This window comes from Leuresthes tenuis, unplaced genomic scaffold, assembly GCF_036924035.1.
Source record: "Leuresthes tenuis unplaced genomic scaffold, fLeuTen1.0.hap1 SCAF_7, whole genome shotgun sequence".
In the NCBI taxonomy this organism is placed as follows: domain Eukaryota; kingdom Metazoa; phylum Chordata; class Actinopteri; order Atheriniformes; family Atherinopsidae; genus Leuresthes; species Leuresthes tenuis.
The window spans coordinates 8,477,679-8,503,939 of NW_027325361.1; the positions used below are offsets into that span (position 1 = coordinate 8,477,679).

General features: G+C 39.2%; 2 protein-coding genes across 3 annotated transcripts in view; both read left to right on the plus strand.

The window, feature by feature from the left end:
• raver2 (ribonucleoprotein, PTB-binding 2) overlaps window positions 1-24,380 on the plus strand; it is an 86,379-nt gene extending 61,999 nt beyond the window's left edge. Inside the window, exons 6-16 of one of the 2 annotated variants that reach the window (XM_072389103.1) lie at window positions 5,153-5,273; window positions 7,109-7,191; window positions 7,275-7,373; window positions 8,054-8,165; window positions 9,954-10,303; window positions 11,566-11,674; window positions 12,829-13,010; window positions 13,742-13,852; window positions 14,155-14,256; window positions 16,346-16,564; window positions 18,691-24,380. In XM_072389103.1, coding sequence (XP_072245204.1) covers window positions 5,153-5,273; window positions 7,109-7,191; window positions 7,275-7,373; window positions 8,054-8,165; window positions 9,954-10,303; window positions 11,566-11,674; window positions 12,829-13,010; window positions 13,742-13,852; window positions 14,155-14,256; window positions 16,346-16,564; window positions 18,691-18,831 — 1,629 coding nt within the window. In that variant the 3' untranslated portion in view covers window positions 18,832-24,380. The remainder of the gene's footprint in view (window positions 1-5,152; window positions 5,274-7,108; window positions 7,192-7,274; window positions 7,374-8,053; window positions 8,166-9,953; window positions 10,304-11,565; window positions 11,675-12,828; window positions 13,011-13,741; window positions 13,853-14,154; window positions 14,257-16,345; window positions 16,565-18,690) is intronic. The other variant, XM_072389104.1, reaches the window with a different exon arrangement.
• The window catches only part of ak4 (adenylate kinase 4), a 67,428-nt gene continuing 48,706 nt past the window's right edge, over window positions 7,540-26,261 (plus strand). Inside the window, exon 1 of the mRNA XM_072389106.1 lies at window positions 7,540-7,550. The gene's annotated coding sequence lies outside the window, so the exon portion shown is untranslated. The remainder of the gene's footprint in view (window positions 7,551-26,261) is intronic.

The window sequence follows — 26,261 nt, forward strand, 5'->3', positions numbered from 1 at the left end:
GACTCTATCTAAGTCAAATTGTAAAGTCAGTGCTAGGTGGTTATTGTACATTCAGTGTTGAGATATATGCTGGTTGTTTGACATGGAGCACATGCATGAACACCCTCTGGCTGAGATAATCTTTGTAGCTGTGATGTCCCTCCTACACAGTGCTGTGGTAGCAGAGAGGCACTGACATGATAATTATAGTTCTGTCTACTGATTGGGCTGCTCTACTGTCTCCCATTGAATGAAAATAAACCAAAGTCACAGCTTGCAATGCAATAACACTCACATACATACATACATACATACATACATACATACATACATACATACATACATACATACATACATACATAGGTATATTTTATATACAGTGTATGTATATATATATATATATATATATATATATATATATACACTGTGGAGGTCTCACAAGATCTAAATACTTGCATTAAATCGGTTGCAATGACAGATCTGTACCTGATTTGTTAGTGAAATTAGTGAAATTTTCTTAGAGTAAGCTGTCATATCTCAGGTGTAACAAATAGATGTAACCAATTTTTACATTTGCCCTAAATGTCTACTTCTGCTGTTCTCCATATCCTTTGTCAGTAATCAATAGTGAAACCTTTATTTGCTGTCATATTGAAAACTGTTCCTATAATTGATGGCAAGCTTTTTTAACATCTCTGCTGGGATTTTGGACTGCTCCTTCTCCTTTAATGACCTCTATGTCTTTGGTTTTACTGCTTCTTTGCCATCGCTGTGATCATTAGCTCCTACCCATTGAGTAATTAACTATTGCGCTTAGTTAACCCTTTCCTGACCACTCATTGTCTAGCTGTGTTTCAACTCAACCACTACTTTTCTCACCGCTTTTCTCCAGAATCTGAATGTAGTCCTAAACAATTCAAATAAATCTCAAAGCTATTAGGATTTACCAGTTTCATTTTCAGGGTGCAGGTGTACTTAATATGAACCATCTTAAAAATCCCTCTTTTAATAGGAATTTTATTAAGAAGCTTTTCCATCATAAAACTGTCAAGATGAATCCAAAATGTGGAGCTAACAATGAAAAAACACTGATCACTGAAGACATGTGACAAGCTCCAGACTGACATGGAGAAATCTGTAGCCCTGCTGTATGTACATTTTTTTTACACTTACCCAGTACCGTCCTGCGAGGGCAGCAGTCTGAGCAGAGATTCCCTGACCCCCTCTCCTCAATCACCTCTTAAGAGCTCACCTAGAGAGATACTGAGACATTACCATGCCAACCGTACAATATCAGAAACCCAGGAGAGTCCTGAGACGCCTCTCCTGGTTGTGGTTAGCCTCACAATTAGCAGCTGCTTATTCATACTTATTTGAGAAAAATGTTATCTGCATAATCCTCATCAGTTGCCAGTATGACAACAGCTGGGTAAAATTAAATGCATCCACATTGTTGTCTTCCATTTGATTGACTGATTAAGGCTAATCTAATTTCCCTGATTTTTATCCTCCTTTTCTCCTTGTTCCTCCATCCTTCTGCTTGTGACCTGCAAATCATTCACAACAAAAGGTTTTTGTAGGATGTCTCAAGTCCTAAAATGCACCCAAATGAGAGAGGATTGAGGCGAGAGGAGGGCTGTCAGAGGAAGTACAAGCAGGGAGACATGTTAAGGCATATTAATCTTACACTTTAAATTGAATTACAAGTAAATGTCTACTTATTCAATGACAGATGTTTGACAAATGACAAATGTTTATTGGAAATAATTAATTAAAGAGTTAAGTCGCAGCTAAACAGTAGTTAAACGATGCAGTTGTCACACTTCATGTTTAGATAACTACAGTTGCTTTGGATTCTAGCTTTTAACGGTCAGCTTTGACAGTGTTGCTCTAATTTCCCTATATTCCCTGCTAACATAGAAGTGTTAGTGAATGTAAACAGCTATACGTACAATACTTTTTCATTTTATTTGTTTTATCTCCTCTCTGACTTCAGTATGGTGTTCTCTCTCTCTGATGGTTTTCCAGCCTCTGCAGAACATGAATAATCAGGTGCAGGTTGTTATAGCTTTGACAAATGGGATGTAAATTACAGGGTTAAAAGCAGAGTCTGAAGTTCAACAGAGAGAATGACACTGAGAGAACATTTGGTTGAGAAAACACAAGAGAATGGAAGGAGAATAAATAGATAGGAAGACGGAAAACATCTGAGCCTGCAAGTACTGTAGTATTATATCAGTAGCCTGAGGCTTCTTCGGTATTACTGAAGTGAATGAGAGCAGCTGGTAAAAGAATATCAGGCCTTTTAGAAAGAGATCAAGACCTTCTCCCAACTACATATCTCCTCTGAGGCAGTTCTATCATTTTTGCCTGTTGGTTGACAGTGAGTGTGAACACTGAGGACCAGATGGCCTCCTCCTCCCTCCTCCTTTCTTCTCCGTCAGTCCTTTTTCTTACGCGATACTTCTCACCTTCCCTTCTTCGCGGCTTCCTTACCTCCCTGGCGTGTGTGGGCGTGTGGTTGGATTTTGTGCCAGTAGCCAAACAGACTGATGCATGCTGACATTTTCTCCAGCAGAAAAAAAAAAGAAAATAAGCTCTCCTCCTCCTCATGTCCTCCTCCTCTCTTCCCTTGAAAGACGCTGTCGGCTACGAATGGCCTTGTTCAACACCACAGCACACACAAATGCCAGTTCTCCCTTCTTTAAAGCACAAATACACATACAATACGTGTGCAGTAGACTCTCCTCTTCCTGACTGGATGGAGTCTAACACACTCTGTCCCCATCAGTAAAGCTCTGTCTTTGAGATGTGACAGGGGGAAACAAGCTGGCATCATGCTGTAGCTGAGGGGCAGACGAGAAGGAAATATCACCATCCTGCTAATGTTGTTTTAAATGTTTTCTATGTCTTTGGGCTAGCTAGCAAATACTGCCACCACACTATCAGCGCTGAATCTCCAACTGAACCTGCTCTATTTAATTTGATACAATCAAATTCAATACAATTTAATTTGAGTCCACTGAGTTAGATTTCTTGAGCATAATTAGTGATTGAATTATCATTTGGGTATGTGCATCACAGTATGTCTTTTGATTAAACAAAAGTCACCTGAGATCACCGGAAATTCAGCTCATGTCAAATTTAATATCAGCTTTATTGGTAATGTGGGAAAAAATGCAGAAAAGAAGAGCCTCTGGTGGTGTTTCATGTGTGATTAGAGCCTAATTAAATGGAACATGCAATTCAGGTAGAAAAAAGGTTGGTTTAGAACTAAATACACACATAGTGAATCAGCTGTAAGCTGACAAGTTCACAGAAAGGTAAAGGTCTAAAATCTTTAATCAGCGCTGTAGTAGTCTAAGTATATGATGTTCAATGTTCAAGTTTAGATCACATTGAAAGTAGTCACTATTCCTTTAGTTGACCAAAATTACATTTACAGTATATGATGTTGGTCACCGTCGGCCTTTATTCTTGCAACATTAAGTGAAAACAACTAATGAAGAATCATTTTAATGCTGCTTGATGCATTTAAAGAAAAGAAGGCTCTTCACATTTTCAGAATGTGAATGAATGCATGCAATGAGGGGAGAGGAGAAAACTGAGGAAGCAACAGTGACAAAGAAAGTTGGAGATTATAAACCTGGTGCCAGGTGAGATGAGCCCAGATTGGGGTAAAAAGGGAAACAGCAACACTCGGAGTAAGATAATAAATAGACACGTAGGGCACTAATTCAAAAACAAGGAAAAACTATTCTGTTTGTCTTGTTCTGTTGTCTTGAGTCTAACCAAATTTTCAGAAGACGTACACAAAATTGGTGCCAGCTATAAAATGCTTCACTTACAGTATCAGACACTTTGAAACAGTTTTGTTCATTTGGTTTCTTGGGAAGCCGCCTGTCTGATGATTTCAAGCACAAAACCGTCATGCTAGCTCTTACACTCTACATTTGTAAGGTTTGCAAACAGTAAAATGGAACAATGTTTTAATACAGATAAGTATTGTAAGTCAAACAGTCCATTCATTTTTCAAACTAAGGAACAGAGTTTAGTCAAACATGATTTTGTGAGAGATTGGTACTGTAGTGATTGTTAAATGTGATTGTTAACATGTGCACAGAGACACTAACGGTAGCTGTCATACACACTCGCATAAGGCTAGCATGGAAGTTTCATGTCTGGTAGAAGTTGATGCAAACCATCCCACACACAGTACACTCAAGTTGTTTGCCTTGCAAAATATCTCTTCAAAGTTAAATCTATCACATGGTCAAACAAAGAATCAATACATCCACATATCAGTGGTCGGGACACGAAGAGAACAGGTCCAGAAGGGAAACTTCATCCCCCTCCAAAATCTGGGTCTGTCCTACCTTCACGTGCCCAAAAAACCTCCAAAGAGAAGTGACCAAGAGGCATGATAAACAGTTGCCTGTACCGCCTCAGCTGAGGCCTTTTGAGACTAAGGATCAGCAGCTCTACTCTGAGCTCCCTTTAGTTGTACTAGCTCCTGAGGAAACTCATCTCAGCTCCTTGTATCTGCGATCTCAATCGATTTTTCTCTCTACAAGTAAAGAATGTAAAAGTTTGATAAATGTATTTTCTATATGTTCTTTTCACCAGAAACATTTGTGTTTTATAAACATAAAATGTTATGCTATATTGCCAGTAGTATTAGTATTTTTTCTTCGAACTTTTCCCAGTAAAATCTGGATCAGACTTTTGTACTGTGATTTGAAATCAAGTATTGGGGAATAGCTTCTTTTTTTCTTGGCTCACTAATATTGTCACATAGGATGATCATAGAAATGTGTAGTGTATGTTTGTTCTCATTTTACACCTCAGCCCTGAAGATCAGCATATTAAGCACAATGTTTCAAATTTGCAGATAATTAAAGTATATATGAACATTGGACTTCTCATGTCTTAAAAATAACTTTTTCCTTCCAGTTCCTCTTCTGGTTAGTTTTTAAGTAAAGCCCCGTCAACCCTACTGCTTTTGGCTCTCATTCTGACTGTCCTCTGCAGACAGATTCATGATGTAAGCCAGTGCAATGATCACTACAGCCATCAGGGGCTTCTAATGATGAGATCAAAACATATACTATACTAAACACACACGGTCCAACTTTCCTTCCAACTTCGTCATGTGTTTTTGTCTCCTCTCTAGATCCTGAGTAATAGGAAAGGTTTGCTACCAGAACCAAATCTGGCTCAGCTGTTGACCAGTATGACCAACCCAGCTGCCCTGCAGATCCTAATGAGACCATACCACAGTGGGAAAAGAGGAGGTAGGACTGGAAACTATAGTCCCAAGTGTTTCTGCATAGACTAATGATGATTGTCAAGTCATTAATACTAAACTTGGGCAGTTACACATTCCTGAAATGTTTCTTTTGAAGAGAGAGGGCTTGCTAAAGGAACCATGAGTGTAAATGCATTAGAGTCCATGACATATAAAAGCAGGTGCAGCACACCTCATACAGTTAATCAATGTAAATACAAATTACACAGTAAAAAAAAAAAGTACTCTTCCAAATTTTTTCCACTTGTATCTCAGACGTGATGGACTAAGATGATAAAGCAGAGGGTGTAAAACTGAGAAATGAAAAGAGGTGACTACATCAAGAGCTGAAATGGATTGATGGAGTACAAGGGTGTTGGCTCAGATCACAGCTGGAGATGTGATGTAGCCACTTGAAGTTGAATGCTGGGTGAAGAGAACAGGCTGCCATCTGTGCAGTGAAATGGCAGTAGAGTGATTGTTAGAAAATAACAAAGGCACAGGGAACATTTGGCCTCATTTAGTTAATTTATCCACCCAGAAAATGGTGTGAAAGTGTCGAGTTAAGAATCTATAAAACCTGAACATGTCAAAGACATAGCATTTACTGAGAGCTTCGGGAATGTCAGTGTTCTGTGATATTTACAGATAAATGTGGACATCTCAAAATGTTTTACTTTGTGTTGATTTTGTTGGCGGTTCGCTTGTTAAAATGCAACTCCAAACTTTGAAAAAGTTCATCATTAAAACTTGCACACTGCAGATTTGGAATAATTCTGTAAATTTCAAAAGCCCTCCAGTTGTCTGAACTGTTACATTTTAATGATCTTTTCACTCTGGCTGGAGACTCGGCTAGTAATCAGAGATCCACCGTCTGTCTGTCCCTCTGTTAGGCCCTACTGCATAGGCTACTGTAATCACCTCGTCTTCATTATTTGATGAATGGCTAATCAGGTATTAAAATGAAATCGTGTGACATTAGCTGAACAAATGAGAACAGGAAGGAGAGAAGATGGGAGAGGTAGAGAGCTCTCTTAAACAAGAGCACACACAATTAAAGTCTAAAATTAGGACCTTGATTAAATGTTAAACTTTCTGCACCTATTCTGGCAGAACCTACCATTAGCTTTGACGCTTACATTTATTATGAGGAGCCCTTGCTATTCAGAGGTAACCCTCATGTGTTGCACGATTAAACTCACTGCATTAGTTGGATGACATCTTTATTCCTTCAACGCTATGCTCACAACAGAAAACGTTACCAACCTCCCTTACGTCTGCACACTTCACAATAAAAGCATACCATTGGACATAATGAAACGCTAAGAGAGGTATACAGAAACACGACAATATAGTTATCTTGACCATAAACTTATCACATGTAAAACTCATTTGATAGCGTGAAATGCTCTGTGGTCCATTTTGTTGACATGAACTCTGATGTTATTCTGATGTTAATGCATGTGCTTTGTGATCTGAGTCTCTTTTCAACTGCATCCTCGACAGCAAACTGAAATTTGAATTTTAAACGGGTCAAAGTTATGTGGAAGGTCATTTTCTCTGTGTTCACAGGTCGTTGTTGCAAATGAGAATTGATTCTCAACCGGCTTATCTGTTTGCATCAAGGTTCAATAGATAAAATAAATAAAACTTAACATTCCAATATTACTTTTCTCGCGCTTCTGTGTGATTGCTTGCTTTAAATGACCGATGGATTGTTTGTGTGACTTAGAATTCCACCTGTTTATACAATATTAGATGATGCTTGATTACGACATTTATGGAAACAAAATTTCAAGAAGGAAAATCACAAATAAAGGCATTTATTGTTTTTATTTTCAGGAAAGTATGGACGTCACACAGGCCTGCCGTTCTTAAGACCTCCTCTCACGACAGCTCTGCTCACATTGGGAAAAGCTCACCAGGTCAGTATGATGTACATCATATGCTTCAGGTCATGTGTATGCTGATACGTTTGTTAGAGTTTTTCTTTTCTTATATCCCACAGAATGCCATGGTCGGTAATGGACTTGTCCTCCAGAACCTGCTGCACATGCAGCTTGCACAGCAGCAGCTTCTACACATCAAAGACAAACGCATTAGCAGCGTAAGACTCCTGTTTGTGTGTAAATGATGATTTGCACAGGTTAGTGGGGAAGCTAGTTGTGGGCACTGTTGTATGTGCTCTTCCACTTTTATCTTCAGCACTTTACGCATAATGAAACTAAACCACCCTAAAATCACAACCTGATTGCCTTTTTTCTATAACCTTGAGGTGCTGAAGGTTCTTTTGACATTTCCATATAAATATTTTCTTTTAAAACTTATCTAGTTTCTTTTTTTATTTACTGCTGAAAGCTAAAAGTCCTGGTAACTAAAGTTTGGATGTTTTCTTTTAAAACTCACTATGCTGTATTTGAAATATGTTTATCCTTCATCAATTCTCTCTTTTTTGTCCCCTTTGGCCTTTCCAAATACTGTATACATCTGTGGGTAATAGTTCAGAGTGGTAGAAAGGAAGGGTTGATTAAGAAAATTCAGTGTTTGCAGTGCTGCAATTCCTGTCTTTTATAGTGCATATTCTTTCTCACTTTGGAATGGAAAGTGCTGTGAAAGGACATTTTTATTTTTGAATCAATGCTGTTTCTTTAAATTGAAATGACTTGCTGTTTTCTCCCACCTTAATTCTCTCTCCTCCTCATATATTTTCTCTCATCTTATCCCTCCTTTTGATGCTTGTCCTGTCCTTTTTTTAGTTGAGTAAATTCTCTTCTTTCCCTCTGCCAGGTCTCCAGTCTGCTCGGGGACCCGTCCAGGCTGCTGATGCAGAAAGCTTTGTCTCTGCGGCCTCCAGGCCTCATGCCGCTGGGGAAAGGCCTCCTGGGAGACTCCCCAACAGGTGAGATGAGCACAGATATCGGTTACAGGCCAGTATTAAAGGGGGTTGTGCAATCACTGCAAACAAATTAGCTCATAATACCACTTACAGTCCCTCCTCATTTTCCTCCAATGTACGTCATTTATCAGATTTGTGGTTTCTTTTAATTTTCTTCTTACCTTTATCTTTTGCCATTTTTAGAGCTTTTGAAAACTGTGATCTTATTGGTCATGCAACAATTGCACCCTGTTTTTATTCTGTAGGGAATTTTTATTTTATTTTCGCCAAATGTTTCAAAGCAATACATTCAATTTCACAGAGGTGTGCAACTTCTCTGTGACAGTCTTACTTTTTGGCCACTGTTTGAGTTCAGAGGTTTTCATTTGCTTTCACTCTTGAAATTTCTGACGAGACTCACAAATTCTTGCAAGCTAGACTTTTCAATATTAAAAAAAATCTTCTTGAATGTTCCACAACCCAAAATAAATAACTTTTTGGAGATTTGTTGAATCATCAACTGTCAAACAGTCCATCAGGGTCATTATCCCAATGAGAATTTGAATTTCCTAAATCTTGATTGTATTTTTGAGCAATAATTGGAGGAAATTGGGTGTAAACGTAGATGAACTATGTGATAGACAGGTGACGTATCAGAAGGAAAAAACAAAGTGTTTTAGCAAGGCAATGGGCCACCATGTGGCCTAGCAAAACTGGAGAAATTAAACACCATTCTTCCAAAAGTCCCTCAATTGATGTGTTAATGATTATGAAGAATTCTGTCCAACATGTCAGCCAAAATCCTTCCATAGGTGTTCAAATGGGTTGAGATCTGGTGAGTTCATTTTCATACTCTGCAAACCTTTCAGTAACTCCTTGAGTCCTATTTGTTATATTGTAAGAGACCTCTGCCCATCAGCAAGGATACGTTAATGACTCTCCATCTCGATCTGTAATGTTAACTGTCTTGGTTGTTAGAACTGAAAGCCTCACAGTTGCACATTACTGTACAAAAGACTCCCAGGAAGTTGCAGTGCATTTCCAAAAAAGCCATGTTGTTTTAAATGGAAATTATGCGCACCATGTTTTACACACACTGTGCACACTGACACAGTAGTAGTGTATGTGCACTGTTGTATTTTTTTGGTCTGTTCTTCTTTGATTGCCTGTATGAGTTTTCAGTTTTGTTTGTGTGTGTGTGTGTGTGTGTGTGTGTGTGTGTCTGTAATGTAAGGCTTTCATCAGTGTCGGCCGGGAATGTTAGCTCAAGGCTTGTTAGAACTGATTCTTTTATTGTGCTATAGAGGCCATTTGTCACAGCAATATTGGATTTGTAATAAGTATGACTTTGTGTGTTTACCTTTTGTGTGTATGCGCATCTTTAAATTACACGCTGTGTTTTAACACTGTGTGCGTGTGGTTTTTTTCCCCTTTTTTATGTATGTGTGTGTACATATTTTTGTTATTAAACCCTGAAGTAAGTGAGATATTGGGAGTCTGCATCTAAGTGCTGTGCTGTAAATTAACATGATAAGTGATGATGTATGAGCAGGAAACCATTCTCAAATAATGCAGCCGGCTCTACAGAGACAGTCGGGCTGAGCTCTCAGATTCCTGCCGTCTGAGTAGTTTGGTTCTGTCTGGAGGAGACGAACACTGACGGTCATCAGTAAAAGCCATTTCAAATGTTTATCTGGCTTTTGTCTTTTTTCCTTTTAATTTAATTTCCTTTACTTTTTTATCCTTAACTTTGCTTATTTGCGCTCTGACTTTAATTTCTTTTTTTCCCCTCCTTTCCTTTTTCTTTCCCAGAGTTGGGCCAGGAGTCATTGCCACCTTCCACCCACAATGCAACAGCAGTGGTATCAGCCGCAGGTGTGATGCCATACCTCCAGGGTCGAGCTGGAGGAGCAGTAGATCAAAACATGACTCCTTCTGTGTCCACAACCGCCTCTGCTTCTTCCTCTTCCTCCTCCTCAAACTCCTGCGAAAGGCAGCCGGCTCCACCTGGGACAATGGTGAGCTCCCAGCTGCAGGGACAGAGCTATGCCTTGGGTATAAGTAACTCAGGGCTCGGCCCACCTCCACCTAAACCCCCTGGAGGAATTTATTCATCAACAGGCCAGCACAACAGCTCAGATGGTAGCAGCCTGACTAATATGGTGAGCACAGCAATCAAAACCTACATGCGTACACCTAAAGGTGTTATGACTCGACTCTTCTGCATCTAGCTGCATCTTTTTACATTTGAAAACGGTAGACAGTTCACTTTTTTAGTGCTTAAAATGTTTGTTTTGATTAGTAGATTAAGCAGTGTTGCCATGTTTTAGTGTGAAGTTGCGGAGTACAATGAGACCACGATACCATTTTCATTGCTTAAAATGTCATAAGTGGAAAACATTCTGTTTGAACAGATTTATAATCAACTCTTTATTCTGATCATCCAACCTTAAATTCATTTTTCAAATAATTTTTCTTAAAGCAACTTGTTGAACCCTGTTATAACAATGCTTATAAATGAAAGTGCCTTCAGACATTGCCGGATTTGTTTCCAGGGTCTTTTTCTTAAGCCAGAGCACTTAATGAAGGGTTGTAAAAGTTACCAAATTTAGAGATTAAACTAATGGCAACAATAGCAGGCCTGTTGATGAACAGAAATGTAATCGCCAAGAGCAATCTGCATGATTCTTTTGGTTCTAAACCATATTACTAGTTGTTAAGAACAAACAGTTAATCCATTACTAATCACTGTAACTGTTGTGTGGGTTATTGGATATACAAATGGATGGATGGATGGATGGATGGATGGATGTTGGTGTGATCTTAAGCCACTCGTTCTCCAACCTGCTACTCATGCCACTCTCTGGTGGGTTTTATTCCTCATTTAGCCTCATCAGCTTTACTGAAAACACACAGACAGCATATAAGCAAACAGTCTCAGTCCCAGTAGGCGTCTTCCTTTGAGAGATTCCCATAATGCACCTCTCTCACTCCTATTTTCTAATGCTGTATGAGAGCTTCTGTCAGCCTCTGTGCCTTCCCTGCTGTCTCTCCTGCTCTGACAGCTTGTGCCTGCCTGTCTCTTCACCTGCATTTTCTTTTTCCTTGTCTAGGCCTCGATTAATTCCAGCACTGCTCTGCCACTCTAACCTATTCATTCGTCATAAGTCGGTGTACAGAGATAATTACAGTGCTGAAGTTCTTTGGGGAACTGATTCAGGTTCCAGCCAGTCTTCTGTAAAGTCTTTTAATGGACAGTATAATTAACAGAGAACTTATCTCTTCAGCTCTTCTGCAGCTCATAAAATCACATTTTAAAGCTTTATGATTAAAGACTGAAGTTCGATTTTAGTTTTCTTTGACACGTGTTTCCTGATTATGGCAGTGTAAATAAAACTGAGAAAATACATCTTTTTCTCTTCAGACAAACAGTGGTCAGAGTTCTTTGTTGGGAGATCCTCCTAAAGAAGTCAGACTGCCCTCTAATCCTTATCTAAACCTGGCCAGTGTAATGCCAGGAGTCGTTCTGCAAGGTAAGCACACAGAGGAGATGACAATGACAATTAAGGTTTTCCATTAGGTGTTAAGGCACCCAAATTGTATTTAAGACTTTTGACAGCCTTTCTTACCTTCACGTCTACTGGTAAAATATATCCACTAACAAAACAAACCTGAACTTCTACATTTTTAGATGTGAAACAATTAGCTTAGGCCCTTGATCAGCTCCTCTTCCTCCGTTATTGGTGCCACTTTACTCTTTTTGAGGAAATATTCTAGAAGTCCCTGTTGAGTGCTGAAGACTAAACTGCATATATGTTGACAACTGGGTTTACAAAGCTCATAGCTAAGTCCTTCATGTGTGGAAGGCATATGTTGTCAGCACAGATTCACAGCAGCTATTCTTAATGCCATTGGTGGCCTACAGTCAGACTCTTGAAGCGCTCCTGCAGTGTTGGCCATCTGACTGTTGTTGATGCACATTTCCCAAACACTGATGGGTCAACATGCCTTTCCCATGTAGCTTTGTCATAACTGGGTTAGAGTAAGAAAAGATTACATGTAGATTCTGACTACATATTTTTATATACTCCAGTCAGATATGATTTAAAACTTCCCAGGTGACTTCCCTCGTTTCAATGTTATGCTGAGAAACCTTCAGTACTGGCGTTTGTGTGGATGCTACCTTGACAAGTCCTATACCTGAACAATGTGACAGACCAAATACAATCCTGTACAACATCAACCTCTCCCAATAGGACAGTATACCCAGTGCCTCACAAAAACTGCATAATCAGCTCAAGGAACATAACAGAAAGCTCAAGATGTCGATCCAGCCTCCAAAACTCCCCAGAGCCCGTTCTAATGACGCATCCACAGAGTTGCACTAGAACAGTCCCAGTTCACAAAAAATCCAACATATCTACTGTTGTATATGCATTCATTTTAGAGAAAAGAATACACTGTTAAAGTAGTTTGCAGTTTCCTCAAATTTCTTTTTTGTTTATTGATGTGAATCTGGGTCACCACAAGCATTAATTTCAACTGCTGCTAATTCAAACTGCTGCTTTACAGTGTGGAGAAAAGGTATTTCAGAACCATCCTTCTCAGTGTTGTGTTTCCCCTGCCAATTTTGACTTTTGAACCCACATCTTTTATCCCATGCACGGTTCTTTCCATCGTCGCTCAGGGTCAGTGGGGAGCAAAGCTCAGGGAGGACCGCCTGCCTCTGGGGTGTACGGCAGCCCAGTTAATCCCGTGGTCTCCCAGGGCTCCAGCTCCTACTCTCACAGCTCGACAGCAACAACTCCTGCTCCGTACAGCTCTGATACCTCCACTGACTACAGCCAATACAACCAAGCCTACTCACAGGTACTGATACCTACAAACACACATATTGGTTAAACAGATAACACATTCAAATATGCTGATAGATGGGTCTGCATGGTCACAATTGTCCCACTGAACCTTAACTTGTGTAAAATGAGGAATGAAGTGAACAGATTATAGAAAATCAGTCTATGGTGGAGTGCAGCAGTGACAGTGAGCTGTAACTAGGGGAAGCAGGGAAGTGGAGGAGATGAAACTGCTTTGGATATTTGGACAGACAGAATGAGAGTGGATTTGGCAGTGAGCACTGTGCGCCTCCATCTGTCCCTGCTCCCCTCCTTTTTCCACCCTCCACTCAAAACAAGTCATGAAGCCCTCCTACTGGCTGTTTGTCTGCCCCTCTCTTTTATTTCTTTCTGTCCTGTCACTCAGTTTTTCTCTCCACTTACCGTGCCTTCCCCAGCAGCAAGTGACTTATCTGATATTTTGCAACAAGAAAACCTCATTTTAAATGTTAATTACATTCAAACAAATGAGTCATGATTGGATAACCAATAAGACGGTTAGTTTCATTTGTCGACAAAGACAGACAAAAGAGGAAAACAAGGGAGAGGTGTCGGCAGGAACAATGCTCTGCGAATGCCAAAGAGAGAGAGAGACATGAAGAGGGAGGGACGAAAATTGACAAAGACAAGAAAATTATTGAGCAAACATTATCTGTCTGCTCTGCTCACCCTTCACCTGATGTTTGCTTGTGGGTGTCTGTGTCGTAGGAGGCCATGCAGCAGTGGTACCAGCACTACCAGGCAGCTCAAGCTCACACCTACAACACTGCGGCTCCACAGGTCAGCACGGCTGCAGACTACAGCAAGGAGCACACACAGGTAGCACCCCCAGTACAAATCTGGGATACTATGGGCATCATTTTTTTTTTCAACTAAAGAATTCCTATGTGTATTTGATTTTAAGGGAGAATAATGCTTTAAATGAATTTTGGGGCGGACTGGTACAAATGGGTGTCTTAGGGTTATCCCTAACCCTAGAACACAAAATTATCTTTAAGTGTAGAAACACCAGCTGATATTTTTAACTCTAATTTTCAAATGATGTATCAGACACTTTTTTAATCATAGATTTAGAACTTTCCTTTAAGAATATCTGTATCTGTAACCGTCTTGTCTTCCAGACTCCTGCAGTGACATCCTACGGCGATTACAGTTCCTACATGCAGGCTGTCACTCAGTACTACTCACAACCTGCGACAGCCAGCCAGGCCTATGCCAACAAGGTACACAGATACACACTTAGACACTTTGACCAAATCTTAAACACCACCATCAAGTTTTCACCTTTTTTTTTAATCATGTTTAAAATACAAGCAGTCAATAACACTGCTGAGCACTTCCACCTTGTGGCAGTTCATCAGTAGTCAAGTTTCCATTAATGTTTTTGTTTTTAATGCACAATCTGATATTTTTAATAAGAATAGACTGTTGTAAACGGCAGCATAAAAAGAATAAATAAATTTGCAAAGGTTTCCACATTTTCGAGAAAGATTTGCACATCAGGGCAGATGGAAACCAGTTCTGACAAAGCGAACATGTTACTCACACGATTGATTACATAAACAATCCAATTTATCTGCTTTTAGAGAATAAACTTGGCCAATCCTTGCTGACATGAAAGAATAAAAGCATTCCCAGTTGAAAAGAATTCTTGAGAACACCTCACCATTTATCTCACATATCTGACCAAGGCAGGACGTTTTGAGAAAGTGTGACTTACTAACGTACCAACAGATGCCAGAATACTAAATAAGGCAAACAGAGTTACATACAAGCCATTTTTAAGCATATTGGGATTATTTTCATGGGGAAAACTTGGCTTAGTTTTAGAGGTTTGAATCGACGCCTGGAGAAAGACTTTGACCCTCAACCAGCTGTTTGATGAGACAAATATCCAAATCCTCAGTACTTATTATTATATTGATGGTAGGAGGAGCCCTAAGGGAGGCCTTTATGTTTCCATATATATATTTATTTCCCCATAAATATGTACAGCATATCTATGTGTATTTTTTGTGCCAAAGAATAACTCTTGGAAATATGTTCTTAAAGTTCAACATTGGTCCAATCAGACATTGTTAGATTTTACCCATGATTTGAAGACACTTTTTGCAGCAAGAAGAGGAAGAAACTATTTTCCCCTCTAATTTGTTTCTTTATTTCAGTGAAATTCATAACAAGAGTACCAGAGTACACATTATGTTCCACTTTTACAGATAATGTGGGAATAATTGAATATCTTCCCAGTTTTACAGAGGTGTGTAACGAGCACAAACTGTATCTGCAGTCAGTATAATTTCAGCTGATATTTTGGCCTGACATATCTTTATCATTTGAGTTCTACCTGACAAGTCTCCATATAGAAAAGGAGGCTTTTTTGTGACGTAATGAAACTTAACTTGAGTGAAACAACTTCCTTTCCTGCAGACTGAGAGTTAATGGTCTGTGCTGCACACCTCGGATCTGCATGCTGGCATTTACACAAAGTTTGTCTGAATGTTTATTTGGAGACGGTGAGACACTGATACCCTCTGAGAGGGAACACATCACTCTGCACCCAGCAGCTGATACCAGTCATCTCCACACACTGCAAGGTCTAAGCTTATCCGCTGTGTGTGTGTGTGTGTGTACTCGTTTCACTAATGCTGGACATAAGTCAGTTTACATTGTTTTATTGTGGGGATCTGTGTCCCTTTTGGGGGTAAAATGTTAATTCGCTTCATGTAAAAATAGAAAATTAAAAAAATACTTAAATTTAGGATGTGGTTGGTCTCCAGAATGCATCAACGTTAACAATGTCTTTTGACATGATGGAAACACAACTGCTTGTGTTAAGTGTTTGCTCAATGATGTATCCTCGGGTGTTGTGGGGCAGTTAGCTTCTGCTCCACTGAGTTACCTCCCTGTGGAAATCCTGATATATTGCAGAACTGATACAGTGGAGTTCAGATATAAAGTTCTGGCACTAAACGCCACGAAAAATCTGCTTACATGAGTAATTACTTTTTTTAAAAATTTTGGCTGTTTGCTCTCAGAAATTAAAACAAACTTGCACAACCACAAATTAGATGAATGGATGCTTCCCATAACAACCACTTGAAGGCAGTAAAGTTAACAAGGATCTGTTACTGGTAAATTGTGAGATGGTATCAAATCCTAGATAATGATAGCATGCCATCTGAAAGCAAAAAAAAGAGAGCAAAAGTTTTATATTGTTGCAGGATATTTTCCTTTTTGGTCCTACTTGAATATTTTTGTAGTTTCAAGTCTGTTAATCTGTTGTCATTTGCCGGCTTTTTGTTTTTCTTGTAGGAGGTAGATGTGTGCAAGCCTCTGGGAGTTCCTCTGCACGCGGTCAGTAACGGTGCGGCTCCTCCCCCGGCCGTCCTGCCAGCTGCTGCCGTGCTCCCAGCCTACAGCACTCTGCCTTTAATGCCCGGCTTCCTCGGGGCGCCACACCCTGCAGCAGCCCCACCAAACCCTGTCGCGCATGCACACCCTGCAGCCACTGACTGGAACACATACTATTATGTGAGTAAAGAGAATCGGTGTTGCTAAACAGTACATGGAGTTACCTTGGTAAAACAAGTTTTCAGACTTTATTTTTCTGTTCCGACAGCACAGTCGACTCAGGTTAAATGACAAAATCCAAACATTTCATTTTGTAGCAGAGAGCTTCAGAATTTCTCCCGCAATTTCTGATCTGAGTGGGCGGTTCTGGTTGTTGACGGCAGAGATCACTCTGCGAGAGGATCACTGGTCAGCTTGTTGAACACCCAGAAAAAATTTCAGGCTAACCATTTCTGCATCCTTTTGTGTGTAACAAGCTCATCCTGCACAGTTTAATAAACATGAGGATGCACTTGTTTTTCACATCAGTGTTGAACTGTATGAGTGTTCAGCAGCGGTCGGATCATTGTTGTTAACATGAAAGTGAGTTTACTGTAGCTGCTTCACAATAAAAGCAAACAAACCAATGGAAAATTGTCTGAAGATGAAGTGATGCTCTTATGAAGCAGCTAGAAGAAGCTGTTTATAAGTGTGCATTATTACTGTTGATTATGAAATAGTAGTCTCTTCATCTGCCTGCCAAGACAACCAGGCCTTTCTCTGTCAACGACCTTTATGCCTTAATTTGTGACTATCCTTTATCATATTTTGATTAGACCTAAATCTTTTTCTCCTTTTTGCCATGGTTTTATTTAATTCTTTAAAAATGCCATGTAGTGTTTTCTCCTCACTGTCAGATTGATGCAACTCTCTCCCTAAGAGCGGCAACAGTATCTCAAATAGAAAAAATTATCCTCATTCCTTCTAAGCTTTTTAATGTGAAACAATGGGAATCAGTCAGTTTTACTGAAATCATCCTTTGATTTATCAAGGTAACCAGTAGAATTTTAAATAAAGAACACTCTAAGGGAAGGGGAAGCTGAAAGCAGCAGACCAATGAGTATCATGAATAAAGTCGGTGCTTCCAGTTCTGGCTTTTTAACGACAATTTATTTTAGCTTGAGTTATTTGCAAGCGATCACAAACGTTTTGAGGCTGCTGCGAGGGTCTTTGGTGTGCAGATTACTGAGATAAGCAAATTGTCTGCTCCCTAACCTTCCCCTATAAAATACAGAGCTATTATCTTACAAATATTGTGCATTATTTATCTTAGATGAGGCTGTAGAGTATTGTTAAAGCTTTCTTTTTATTTTTTTTATCCAAGTAGTTCAAGATTGTAAGAAAATTAACAAACACAAAGGCAGAAGGAATGTAAAGGAGTCTCGTGGACAGAAGCATTACAACGTAAACTGAGCTGATCCAGATGTCTGAGCTCAGCCTCCTCTCGAGAAAGAGTTACATTTGTGCAGGCTGCCTCTGTGGCCCCTTTTTCTGGAGCAAAGACCTGTTGCGTTTTCCAGGCTAAAACACACATAGAAACTCAAGCTGTGTTATTGCTAAATGGTGTAACAAGTCACATTATTTTAAGTTAATCTTTTTTTTAAAAAAAAATTAAGTTAAATTTTTCAGTTTAAGGTTTTGATCAGTAAAGAGAAAAGAAAACATCCTGAAGACATGAAATTCCTGGCATAAGGTTATTTGTGTTTCCTTTTGACTTTTTGTAAGCATAAAGTTTGATTATTGATATGTGAGACTGTTTTGGTCACTGACTGCTGTTTGGAGGTCACAGCTTTCTTTGGATGAATTTAGCCTGATTCGTTGTTGGTAAACGGAGCCCAGTATACGGCCTTCTAACAGAATGCTTTGGACCGCCCAGTGCTGTGCTGCTAAAAACAGCTGATGGACTGTTTGATTGACTGCTGTGCTGCTGCCTTATCTGTTGCATGTACACTGCTGTAGCATCACTTAAAAGGAGATTTACATCCTATAGCTTCCTATGAACTATGTTTATCTACAATGCACTCATTTTTGCATTTGTATTTACATTGAATCGTGCCGTTTTTTTTTATTTTTTTATTGTGGAAATGCATATATGTAAATGTGTCAAAGAGATTACTGAAGTTTTAAGAAATCACCTTTGTAAGGGTTAAAAAACTAAATATTTCCACTGACTTTATAACTTTTAACTGCAAATAAGGAGTAACACAACTATGCTTAACCTTCCTTCACCTCTGCCCCTTCTTCTCTTGTTATCTCTGTCGTAACAGAACCAAACAAGGGGCATTAAGAGGGAATATCCTCAGTTGGCAGTGCAGGAAGTGCCGTCATCAGAAGGTACCTACATCGGGCAGCACTCCCAAGGCCTGGGGGGGCAGTACGCTGACTACTTTAAGAGGAAGAGGCTCTGAATGAACCAAACCACCGTAAAGCCTACAGCTTAGGGAGGCAGGCACAAACTGTTGGTTGTCACAGCTCCCTTTAGTGGCCTTTCTGTGGCTGCCATTTTGCATCCCGGCAGTAGGTACTGAGTTAATTAAAATTAGGGTTGCAAATGGCTCAAGTGAAAGCAAGCCATAGTGCTCTTTAATTTTGGCACTTATGTACACATACAAATAGACACGGTGTTGCTTTTGTCCTGTTGAAGCCTTAACTATATAACTTAAACGGTTGTTTCTGTGTGTTAACTGTACTTCACCTATATTATCTTGTACATTTTTTTTTCTAATATACTGTAAACTCAAATATATTGTGTCTGTATGTACAAGCTGCTTTTGTATTTGCAGGCAGGTGACCTGTCTGTTTGCTGAAGCTGTCTTAGGACTGGTCTTACAGTCATGTATCTCCCTCTCGACCTCCTTTTACAGAAGACTGAAAGTGTCTGATGTTGCACACTCATGCTTTGATTCTTCAGTCAGACTGACATCTGTTTGCTGTTTGCCTTTTATTACCCAGATTCCCCGCTGAGAATTAGAGTGTGTCTGTGTGTTATGTGTGTGTGTGTGTGTGCGTGTGTGTCGCTATGCTGTATCTGTAGGAAGTGTCAGCCATCTAAATCCCAAGGTTTGGGAAAACATCAGGAAAAAAGGAAAAACAAAAGGGCGTGAACCAATCAGAGCCCTTAATTGTGACAAATTACAATAGCTTCCCTGGACAGATGGACCTTTCTGATGAAGACTGACGAAAGGGGAAAAAAGGCTGTGTAAATATTGCAGTGTAATATAAAATATATATGAAGCCATGCGTAACAGACAATATCATATTATAGAATGGCTGTTTCCAAGCTCCTTTGTGAGTGTGCTGTGCAACACAAACGGAAAAGAAATCTTAAATGTCTGTTTTTTGGGGGGTTTTTTCTTCTTTTTTGGTTAATCTACAGTAAACTCTTATATATTTGTAATATAATAATATTCCAAGGCAATTCAAGTAATGTGTTAATTATGAGTCATAATGTAAGAACTTAAGTGTAGTTATTGTCTTTGATTTTTAAGAATGAAGCCAAACAAGCGGGCACAGTTGTCCTCTTGGTTCTGAAACGTTTGAATCTTTTTCAGGACGTTTTGTCAGCACTGTAACGGGAGCTTTAACCTCGCACACGGCCCACATTTTCCACAAAGGTTTGACTCTGTACTCCATACCGCAAGCTAATTCACAGCAGATTTTGAGTGCGTTTGCGCTGCAAAAATTAGACCTACACACATCCTATTTGAGCGTGCTGCTGGGGTGGAATTAATCGTTGAAGAGGATAAAACCTGCTACAGGAGCAAATTTTGAGAAATACAAATTTTTTCTTTTTTGGAAAAAAAAACAGAACCCTTAGCTGTAACTCTGACATTTAAGTGTCAGTGACATTTCAAAGTTCCAGTTTGGTCGCATTTGCACGGTGCACATATTTAATCATTTCCTGTTTTTTTTTTTTTTATAAAAACTTAATGCTCGAATGTTAACTCGAACTTTGCTGAACAACATATACGGTGAAGGCAGTGTGAAGTGGAGACTGAAACAGTGTCAAGTTTTTTTGTTCAGCATTTATGTTGTTTTCTGAACTTTAGACGCTACCCCTGCAGAAAATGTTAATTTGGAGTTTTGATCGAGGGAAGGAATTAAATGTCATTGTTGATTTTTGAAGAGCTGTTTTCTGTAGGAGGAAAATGCTACTGTTCCTTAATTTCATCCTTTGCAAAAACTAGATTAGCTGTTTTTTTCCCCCATTTTTTTGTATACGACCCATTTCTTCTACTGCAATTACTAATATTAGTGCAATGTCGGTGTGCAGACTGCTTGGTTTGTGTTCATCACAGAGGAAGAGGGCTTGTTATTTTCATATATTACTGTTGGGACTTTAAGATTTATGTGCACAGACTTATTGTATAAAAAAAAAAAACTAAAAAAAAGCAGGCAATAACTAAGGCTCCTACTGCTGTAGAAAGATGAATGTACAAGTTGATTATTTTGTATTTTAAATGTTTTTAGCCATAATATACTGGCACTGGCTCATACATACAGTGAAAGCTTTCGTCTTCTTTGTTTCTTTATCTTTGTGTCTTTACGTTCTGCTCACAGCTATCTATGGTTATATATCTCCGAGCAGAGTATTACTCGCATCGCCGTGGCAACCACACTGCACACTGTGAAAACCAATAGAAAGTGAAATGAGATAATGATGGTGGACGTCATTGCAGTCCAGATGCGAGTTTCTCGGCGCTGTGGGGGACGGCTCGGAACAGGATGGACGTGATGTTCACATACACACACAATAACGGGACAGATGAGTGTCAATGGTTTGCCTGTTGAGCATTGATAAAATTGTTAAACATTAAACTAAAGGCAATAAACAGAGACGCACACACATACACTGAATCCACACATTTTCCATGACCACTTTGTTACCTCTTACGTCCGTGATTTGATTTTACTGCAGTGCGCTTCAGGGCGTCCCATTTCTTTCACTTACAACGTTAAAACTGCAACACATTTTCACACAAACATCCGTGAAGTGTTGAATTTGTGGACGAGACGGAGAAAAGAGGAGACGATGCTGAATGCACACAAACAAATGCAGGCAGGAAGCGTTTTGTTGTGTATATTTTAGGGTAGAGTTTGAAGTCTTCACGACCCAAGACTTAGTTTTAAGTTTTCCAAACAACTCTTGGAGAGATTTTTCCAGCAGTCGACTAAAACCTAAATAAAAGCCCTTTGGGAGGTTAAACTATCTACTTCCACATTTTTTTAATAGGAAATGCCATTTTTGAATTTTTTGTGTGTTGTAAATTGTGTTTAAGTTAAAATGCATTTGTCAGGTCAGGTTGCAATAGTTTAAATAGAGTAGATGCGCATGTTTTGTATAGGTTGTCTTACCTCTGTGTGTTTAGCATCTTTCCTCATTTAATCACTGAATCATTTGAGAAGGGTCTGGGTCAAATCAATAGATTTGATGTATTTTAAAGACATGAACAGAAGAATTTGGATTGTTTGACCTGAAACGCTTGCACTGTTATTTAGTCATTAACATACAAAGACACCTAACATTCTGCTGTTGTTTAAGGGCTGAAGGTACCTACATCGGGCATTTCAGTTGGTTTTCTGTGCTCCTTTCTGTCTAAAATGTTTGAACCAGAAATCTTTGTCTTATTACTTGATTTATTGCTCACATATTGCACACTTTAACACTTAAAGTATCTAATATCTGGTATCTACTATATTTACAAAAGTTTAACATATGAAAAGCTCTGCTATGTCATCTAAACCTCTTTCTTTCTATTAACCTGCTCACACAGGGAGTCCTTCTGCTAATAATATCTTTGGATATTTGTGGAAAACACATTTTCCCCTCTCATTTAGTGTTTTTTTTTTCCTCCATTCTGTGCCTTCCTCTGCCTGGTCTCCACTAACAGAGACATTTTATAGTTCTCAGTGAGTGGTTTAAAATGTAAGCTGTTGGTGATTACTCTTGAATCCACTTCACTAATAGGCAAGTTGGAGATGTCTGTATGTCTGTATGTGAATGAGTGTGATGGCTCCTCTGTAGGTGGAAGGGGAAGCCTGAGTCAGCAGAATTTTAAATGCGTTGTAGGCTTCTCTGACATCCTGTCTGTCTCCCTCTGATATGCTTCATGCCTCAATCATTTTACTTGTATTGCATCACTTTTTCTGTACATTTTGTTATACATTGCTGTGTGTACACAGATTTGAGAGTACCAATCAGGAGAAACACTAATGCTTAGGACAGCTTGGTGGCTTTGTTAAACATAATCATGACTTGCTTCTCCTTCCTTAAAAAAAGATAAGAAAAAAAACAACTTGCACTGGCATTTGTAAGGTCGGTGAAATGATTTGGTTCTCCTGAAGCATTTCGTTGTTGTTGTAGTTTTTTCTTGTTTATTTATTAGGCTTGGTTGCATTTCTTCTCCTTATCTTCATTTTAGTTATTATAGGAACTTTTAAGTTACTTAAGTCAAAGCATCAGGCATCAATGGAAAAACGCACTATAGTAAAATCCCGAAGCTTGTATAAAAAGAACACTTGATAATGTGGACACGCTCTAAAAGAAGCTGGGTAAGAAACAAGGTTACCATGCCATTGTGTGTCAAACAGTTTGTTGCTCTGCATTGTTAACTGTCTGTGTAGCCACTTGATCAAATTTAGCCCGTTACTTTTCTTGAACAATGTCGGAGCATTTAAGAGATGAGGATTCAGGATTAAGTGTTTTGCTCCATTTTCCTTCTTTACATGCGTTTTCTCCCAAGAGGCCACCGTAAAAGGAGTTACTAAATAGTTGCTCCTGGCTGTGGGATTTTCCTCTGACATCTGCTTTGTTCACGTCTCACGTGTACTTACATTACAGATGCTTTTCTACAGCACATTTTCATCATCTTATACTTGAAGGTTGGGTAACAATATGCTTGTGAATCTTTTGGATTGAATTTAGTACCTTGTAGAACATATTTTAGCTGCAGCTGCCTTGAATGAGGGGGATTTTTTTTAATAATACCTCTCTACATCCTTCAAAGGTACATATGCTTTGTGTAACTGTCTTGTTGTATCCTCCAACCATTTTGTTCTGAAACTGTCAAATAAAACATATATAATTTTTAATTAATTGTTCCTTCATCGATAAGTGAAGCAGCCCCAAACCATGATGTTCCCTCTACCATGCTCCAGAGTAGTTATCATAATATACCCTTACTGGGCTGTCAGAAAATTAAAATACTCTGTTAATAGTATAATATACTGTTAATATTTTCTGTTTGATGTTGTATTGATGGCAGATGTCATTTCCAGTGAACCTTCAATCATATATATATATATATATATATATATATATATATATCAAACATAGAATAAAGTTGTAATATTTTTACAGCCCTTCCTCAGACCTGGGATGATCTTTTGGTGTCCATGTGTAACTTTGTACCTCCAGACAAAGTGTATATTTTGTGGAGCAGTGGTTTCCTTTGGGTTGACCCTCCATTTCTTCTACACAAATGACCTTTAGCACCTAGAAATATTTAAGCCAGCAGTCCTGAAACGTGTTATTTGTGTTATTACAATAGGCAGCCTGTGTCTATAATCATGACTTGGACTAATTTTAAACCACATTATCATTGCAGAAATATCGGTGATTCCAAATGGTTCACAAATGTCGTCATGCAGCTGTATCTCAGCAGTAATGTGCAAGAAACTGTGGGTAAGCACATTGTAATCTGCTTCCTGTCAGTGTTCAGACTCCACCAGTCAGTTGGATATTTTATTTAGAAAAGGGTTTTGTAAGTGCAATTCAGATAATGAGAGTAAGTTGAGCAGATGTTTACTTCTACTGTCGTTGTGTGTGTCTAAAAATGGACTCCTGGCAGGTAACGGGGGGCAGGGAGAGATGGGCTAAAAGAAACAGAGGAATGGAAAAACAACTCTAGCTGCCTTCAGGTGCTCCTCATGTAGGGATTTCTCTTTTTTTTATGCTTTCTCCTCTGTCTGCTCAGTGAAGTGTTATGTCTGCCAAACTCCTGCACACTGCAGGCACCTGTAGAGCTGTTTCACACACACAAACACACACAGCGGAAATGCCTCTCCCCTGGGATTTGGATAAGGTGGAAAAGAAAATCATCATATTTACCAACAGTCAGCTGACCGATGTAATTCCCCCCTTCCTGTTGAATGAATATCTGATATCAGTGTAATTGCAGATGGGATATTTGGTGACAGTTGGTTTAATCATGTCAGTTGCAAGTATGGCTTTGTGGTGAATAATTCTGCTGACAGGTTAGGGATATTAAGAATATATTCATGACCAACAATGTGTTAACCCTTTTGTTCGTCCGGAATATTAAAAAATCAAAAAAGGGGAAATGATGCATTTGTTGGGGACAAAGCTTTAAAGGTGAGGTGTTGATTTATCTGATGGTTGGCTGATGATTTTTACTGCAGATGGTCAGTTTGTGTGAGATTTACTGAAAATAAATAGCTGTGTTTGTGCATGTTGGAAAAAAAAAAAAGTCCACCATGTTAACTATGCAGCTCGCTGATGTTTCTATTTTAAAGCAGTGCTGCTCCAGAGGACTTAGATGTCACAACTCAGTAACTCTGTCGCATTGGAACAAGAAAACATGAAATATTGCATGTTACCTCTTGTTCTCTACAAGTGATTTTTTTTTTACGTTGGTAACAAAAGTAGAAATATGGATGGGAAGTAATTGCAAAACACAGTGGCTCTTCTGAACTTCTCATGTCACATATTTATTTATTATTTATAAATTGCTATTTTTTTCTGTTGAACAAGCATTAGTTTTAGATTATAAACATATCTCTGCACATGTAAACGGTCTGCCAACTTTAGCCTCAAGAGACCTGGGATGGTGCAGAAGGAATCCAGTGGTCTGCAGAAAGTCTTTTTACAGAGCTCCCTCTTTTCCTGGCTGTCCATCACCTTTAACCTTTTCTCCAGAGAGAGAATTTTACATTCAGTCACTGTTTCAGCAGTTGTTGCATGTAAATAACATATGCCACTGCAGTTGTCTCATATTCATGTAATTATATGCCACGAATCTGCAATAAGCCTTGTGTTGTATTACAGTGAGATTGGTGTGTGACTGAATGCAGGCATTAGTTGGCTCTGGGAAAGCTTTAGAATGCTGTCCATACATTAACAAGATCCACCTGAATGCACGGTTAATGCTTTTGTTTGTGAGGCCAGAGAGGCTAATTTGGGGAGAGGATGAGCTGCTGTCAGCCTTCCGACGGAAAGAGATTGGAAAACACTTCAAGTGACACCCCTGACTCCTAATTACTTGTAGATGATCTGGGGCCTTGTAGTTAGACCGCATCTTTTAAAAGTGGCAGCTCCTGAGTTTCGACAAGGTTTAAAACATCTGAGCACAAAGTGGGGGTAGTTCAAGCTCTTCTTGTTACAAATTTGTGTCCTCAGATTGTGTTAGGATTCTTGCTGCTGCAAGAGTCTTTAAACACACATACTCTGTAGGGCTGCCACGATTAGTCGACCAGTCACGATTATGTCGACTATTAAAATCGTCGACAACTAATTTAATAGTCGATGCGTAATTTTTTTTTTTTGTTGTTGTTTTTTTTAAACTTTGTTTTTCTCTCAAAACTGATGCGGCACCTTCCACTGCTGCGTCTGGTTTCTGTCCTTGACACACATGCGCAGCAGTGGTAACCGGGCTCAGCCGTGACGTCACAGAAAGTTAAACCAGACGTGCTCTGGTATCATGGCTACACAGCAATGGAGCTCAAAAGTGTGGGAGCATTTTAAGAAAACAAAAAAGACAAATGTGTGCAATGCAATATCTGCAAGGCAGAACTTGCCTTCCACTGCAGCACAACGACG